General features: G+C 35.3%; 1 protein-coding gene across 1 annotated transcript; it reads left to right on the forward strand.

Annotated features, from left to right (window-relative positions):
* The first annotated feature begins 1,363 nt into the window (after positions 1-1,363).
* On the forward strand, positions 1,364-4,853 carry LOC106472771 (methionine--tRNA ligase, cytoplasmic-like). The gene has a single exon (XM_013933427.2). It carries the CDS (start codon positions 1,461-1,463, stop codon positions 4,311-4,313), a length of 2,853 nt encoding a protein of 950 aa, XP_013788881.1. The 5' UTR covers positions 1,364-1,460; the 3' UTR covers positions 4,314-4,853.
* The last annotated feature ends 814 nt before the right edge of the window (positions 4,854-5,667 follow it).

The following is a 5,667-nucleotide window of genomic DNA, read 5'->3' on the forward strand; positions in this document are numbered from 1 at the left end:
ACAGGACGTCAACGATATGAAGAGTTGCCTGAAAATGTGTCAGAGTTCGTGAAAGTGTTATCTGAAAGGATGAATGATATTCACCATCAAGTGTTTCAAACTTTAAAACTTCTGCTGATTCCATGATGTTATGTTATTATAAGAGATTTACTGAACTCAGCTTTGTACCAGGAGACAAGGTGTGGTTGTATAATCCCAGGAAGACCAAAGGGAAGTCTCCTAAGTTGTCTTCTCCATGGGAAGGCCCATATGACATAGTGGATCGTCTCTCAGACGTGACTTTTCGAATAAAATGTGGTCGGCGAGGTAAGCCAAAGGTGGTGCATTGCAACAGGCTTTGGCGTTATCACATTCCAGGACATTTCAGTTGGGACGAAGTGAACAACAGAACAAAATACGCCGCTGAAGACATGTCACCTGGAAAGGCCACTGACGAAGAAGAAACTCTACTCGGTTTTGAGAAGGGAAACAGCGAAGCCCTTGATGAGGTTACTACCACTGATGTGACTGTTACCGATGATAGGACATTTACTGATGAAGCAGATGAACCTCACATGAAGCAGAATCCAACATGACGGAGACCAGTACGGAAGAAGATACGTCCCGTAAAATTAAGAGACTTTGTTGAATTGTAATTCTGTACATTTAATTAAGTTATTGTTATTGGTTTATTGTAAGTGGCAATTGTTCGGGACGAACAATACTAAGGAGGGGCAGTGTTGCGTCATCGAGGTCACGTGACTGGTGTGGCGCCATCTATTTTCTAGAACTATCCTGTACCTTGGCGAATGCTCTAGTATTTACTAGATATAGGGTAGACTGGTATATAAAAGAGGGTGACAACGTGACGGGATAATAATGTGTGTGTAGGTAATGAGTAATTGAACTGCAGTCTGAGAGAGACGTATTGTTGAAGTTTACGTTCGTTGATATAGCGTTTGTTTTAGCGCGATTGTTGAAAACATGGTTATCGTAAAGTTATATTCGGAAAGAATAAACCAGTTTTATTAAGTAAAGACTTGTATCGTTAAAGTTTCGTCGGAACGAAGTTACGGAAAGTTAATTAACAAACGGAGACGTAACAATATTATTTTATAGTAACTATGTTCAGTATTTAGGATTTTTCGTCTGTTAGAAACCAAAAGGCTTTATTCTTATTCCAATAAACTTTTAGTTTAATTCATTTACTTCATATTGATATTAGAAAGGTAGAATAGCAGTCTATACACAGATTCCATAAATCAGTATTTCTTATTTATAAACAATGATTAAACTCAACAATTATTTAAAGAAGTAATATTATTTTTCTCGACATATATATATATATAGATGTCACCAGAGTAGCTGTATCCAGTACCTACGTCAGCTTACCGCATGGCTTCCTGGTGAATTTACGAGGTGCATGTCATTGTTAAGTGACGTTCGAGTTAATAGGTAAAGTAAAATTGAAAGACTTGGAAATGAAACTTAACATTATTTTAAAAAATTTATGTAGCTTAAAGACTGTTATTGCGGCAGGTATTACAGACGCACAAGTAGAAATTGTTAAAATTCCGCCAAAGGCAAGTTGCTCTGGTTTTTGTAACAATGTTAGCACTAGCAGTCCTATTTCTCGACCTCCAGTTCTTGAACTTCCGTCGTCGGAATGTTTGTTTTCAGCGAATGCTATTTGCTGGTACTTGTTTCATCAGCGAGAATCTGGGAATAATACTACGTTTGATCCCATTACCGAGGAATGGCTGGAATGGGAAAGCAACTGTTTGCAACCATATGTTACGACGTTTATAGCAAATTTCTTTGAGAATAATAAACTAAATGACGCGTTATTTTCAACTTTAATGAATCATTTGCAATATCTGGATTCATTTCTCACATCTACACCTCATTTCCCTCGCAGCAGTGCCAGTGGAACCTTACCAGGTATAGGTGATGTGGTTATTTGGTCAACTGTATATCCAGTAATAACAGATGAGAAACTAGGTGCAGATACAGTTAAAAAATTTTCTTCTCTTTGTAGGTGGTTTCATGAAATTGGTTTGAACGAAAGTTTTAAAGAAGCGGTACGGTATGTTTTTGGTGAAAAGAAACCAAGTGCTTGTAAGGAAACTTTGATTGAAAAAGACCCTCTTTTACATAATTTTGCTTTATCTACTCAGAGAGGTAAATTGGTTCCACAAGTAATTAATTCAAGTGATGTTGAAATGAACACTTCTCAGGTTGAAGAAGATGTTATTAGCCAAGAAGAAATGTTTGTTGTTTTTAAAAACTGGTTGAAAGGGAAAAGTTTTATGCCTAAGAAGTCTGAAGAAAAGTTTCCAATTTTACCTCAAGAAGGGGAAAGAAATATTTTAGTAACGAGTGCTTTACCATATGTGAACAATGTTCCTCACTTGGGAAACATCATAGGGGCTGTGCTTAGCGCTGATGTCTTTGCTAGGTATTGTCGAAACAGAAATTATGTGACTTTGTATATCTGTGGGACAGATGAGTATGGTACTGCTACGGAAACAAAAGCCCTAGAGGAAGGAGTAACACCTTGGGAAATTTGTAATAAATACCACAGACTACACAAAGAGGTATACCAGTGGTTTAACATATCATTTGATTACTTTGGAAGAACAACAACTGATTGGCAAAAACAAATTGCACAAGACATCTTTCTAAAGCTCTATGCGAAAAACTACTTGTTTGAAGATACTGTGGAACAGCTATTTTGTGAAAAATGCCACAGATTCCTGGCAGACAGATTTGTGCTTGGTGTGTGTCCATTTTGTCTCTATGATGATGCCCGAGGTGACCAGTGTGACAAATGTGGACGGCTGATTAATGCAGTAGAACTAAAAGAACCCAAATGTAAAGTTTGTTCAAGCACTCCCATCTTGAAAACATCTCGTCACTTGTTTCTGGATCTGCCTAAACTTCAACCAGACTTGCATACTTGGCTTGATCAGTCCTGTGAGAGTGGATATTGGACTAATACAGCTAAGGTTATTACATATTCTTGGTTAAAAGAAGGTCTGAAACCTCGTTGTTTAACTCGGGACTTAAAGTGGGGAATTCCTGTTCCTGTGAAAGGCTATGAAGGCAAAGTATTTTATGTTTGGTTTGATGCTCCAATTGGATATTTGTCTATTACTGCTTCTTATACTGATCAGTGGGAAAATTGGTGGAAGCAGCCAGAAAAGGTACAGCTGTATCAGTTTATGGCCAAAGATAATGTACCATTTCACAGTATAATTTTTCCTGCATCAATAATTGGGACGAAAGAAAAATTCACCATGGTGAATCACTTGATTGCTGTTGAATATCTCAATTACGAAAATGATAAATTTTCAAAAAGTAGAGGTATAGGAGTATTTGGTACAGATGCTAAAGAGACTGGAATTCCATCAGATGTCTGGCGTTTTTACCTTCTAAGTCTCCGACCAGAATCACAGGACTCTTCTTTCAGTTGGAATGATCTTTTACTGAAGAATAACTCAGAGTTATTAAACAACTTTGGCAACTTCGTGAACCGAGCACTGATGTTTCTTGCCAACAACTTCAGTTGTGTGATTCCTGAAATGAAAATAAATGAAGAAGATAAAATGTTACTAGTACGTGTGAATCGAGAGTTGCAGAGTTATATTGAGTTAATGGAAAAGGTTAAGCTTCGAGACGCAATTCGTCCTGTGTTCTCTATTAGTCGTCTGGGCAATCAACACATTCAGTCCAATAAGCCTTGGGAACATGTGAAAGGCAGCAACGAACAGAGAGAACGTGCAGGAACAGTGATGGGGCTTTGTGCTAACATTGCTTGCTTGCTGGCTACCTTAATCGAGCCTTACATGCCAGAGACAAGTACTAAATTAAAACAGCAGCTGAACACAACTCCAGATTGTCATGTTATTACTTCCTTTTTTACTTGTTGTTTACCATCAGGACACAAAATTGATTATCCTAAACCACTTTTCAAAAAACTTGAAACAAGTTTTATTGAAGACCTGAAGAAAAAATTTGCAGGTGACGAACAACCCAAGGAGAAATCACCATCAAAGAAAATGTCAAGCAAAGGTGGTAAGTCTACATCTGTTGTAGAACCAAGCACTCAAATACATGATACAGTCGACCAAGCATCTTTAGACCATTTAACAGATTTAGTTGCTAAGCAAGGAAATCTAGTTAGAGATTTGAAAAGTAGGAAGGCTGAAAAAGCAGAAATTGAAAGAGAAGTTCAACAGCTTCTGGAGTTAAAAAGACAGCTGGCTTTAGCTTCGGGAAAAGATCCCAATGAAGTATCTGGACAACAGAAAAAAAAGAACAGAAAAAAATAACACAAGAATTAATAGACAGACCTAATTGAACATGATAATATTTAAATTTAAAAAGTTTTTTTTTTTTAAGTTCTTCAGAGATGCCAAGAAATTTACGTATATGATTTTGTGGCATTTTGGTTTAACTGCATGAAAAAGAAATTACCAATTGGCCTTCTTAGATATTTTATGCTTAAATTAAACTATTGTTAACATATATGTATAATGTATGAAAACTTTAAAAATATTTAATTTGGTAAGCTTGTGACATTTCATTGTATTGCTGTAAAGAACAGGTATTGAATTGTTTGTTATGATCATTTACAAATATAGCAGATTGGTGTTATTAACAATAAAAAAAAAATGTATAGTAAGTAATAAACTTATTACATTTCCTAAAATGTAAATGTGGCTTGCCATTCTACATCTATTAACTACGTAATTTTGGTTAACCACAGTTTTATGCAACTTTCTATGAATTTTTCAGTATTTCTCATTTTATGTAATGTTAGCTTACACAAGCAAAATGTTAAACTGAAAATAAAAATACTGGTATAAGGATATTCTAGGTTGATTATTAATTTTGGAGAAATTTTCCACCCTGCACAATGCTTATTTGGACCTGCATGATTATTTCATTCAGTATTCTTTAATGAAAAATACAAAATTCAATTTCATACTATGATTTTGACCTGTTCTGTCATTGAGTTTGAATTTTTCCACCCTGTACTATTATTTGAAACACAAGAGTAAGAAGAGTGTATGCATCAATTTATTTTTATTAGGTAGACTCTGAGCTTTAGTTGTAATCTTTAGGTACACTATTCCTTAGGTGCAAGTCAGTGTTTATAAACTTTTTAAACTGTATTTTTTTATTATTGTCATTAATAGTTTTGCAGTATTGTATAGTACTACTGTCTACTATATAAAAAAAATTGAAGTAAATTGCACTTTCATTTGTCCTTTGTAGGACAAAAACCTTCTTAAGCACAGTCATAAGTTTCTCTAGTAATAAGGGACAAAAGTTAACAAGGCAGTACTTTATTTTTCAGCTATGTTTACATTATTTTAACACAGAAGATGAAAGTAACAGGCTATTTGGGAACAACCCTTCTCCCCCACCCCTATAAAAATTAGCACTTTACATCTATATATCTATCAAATACTTAAACTAATAGAACAAGCTGACTATTCCACAAGTTTAAACCTAGAAGGAATTAACCTTAAAAGTGTGTCTGCATATAATCTTCCTAAGCTTAAATTTATTACTCTTAATATTTTAAGCCTTTATTTCCAACTTCTTCATTCTACCGAGTTAGTCTTCCAGGATCTTCACAGACCCCAAATAATTTGTAAACATCAGTGCCGACAGATG

Source organism: Limulus polyphemus, unplaced genomic scaffold (genome assembly GCF_000517525.1).
Source record: "Limulus polyphemus unplaced genomic scaffold, Limulus_polyphemus-2.1.2 Scaffold5595, whole genome shotgun sequence".
NCBI lineage: Eukaryota > Metazoa > Arthropoda > Merostomata > Xiphosura > Limulidae > Limulus > Limulus polyphemus.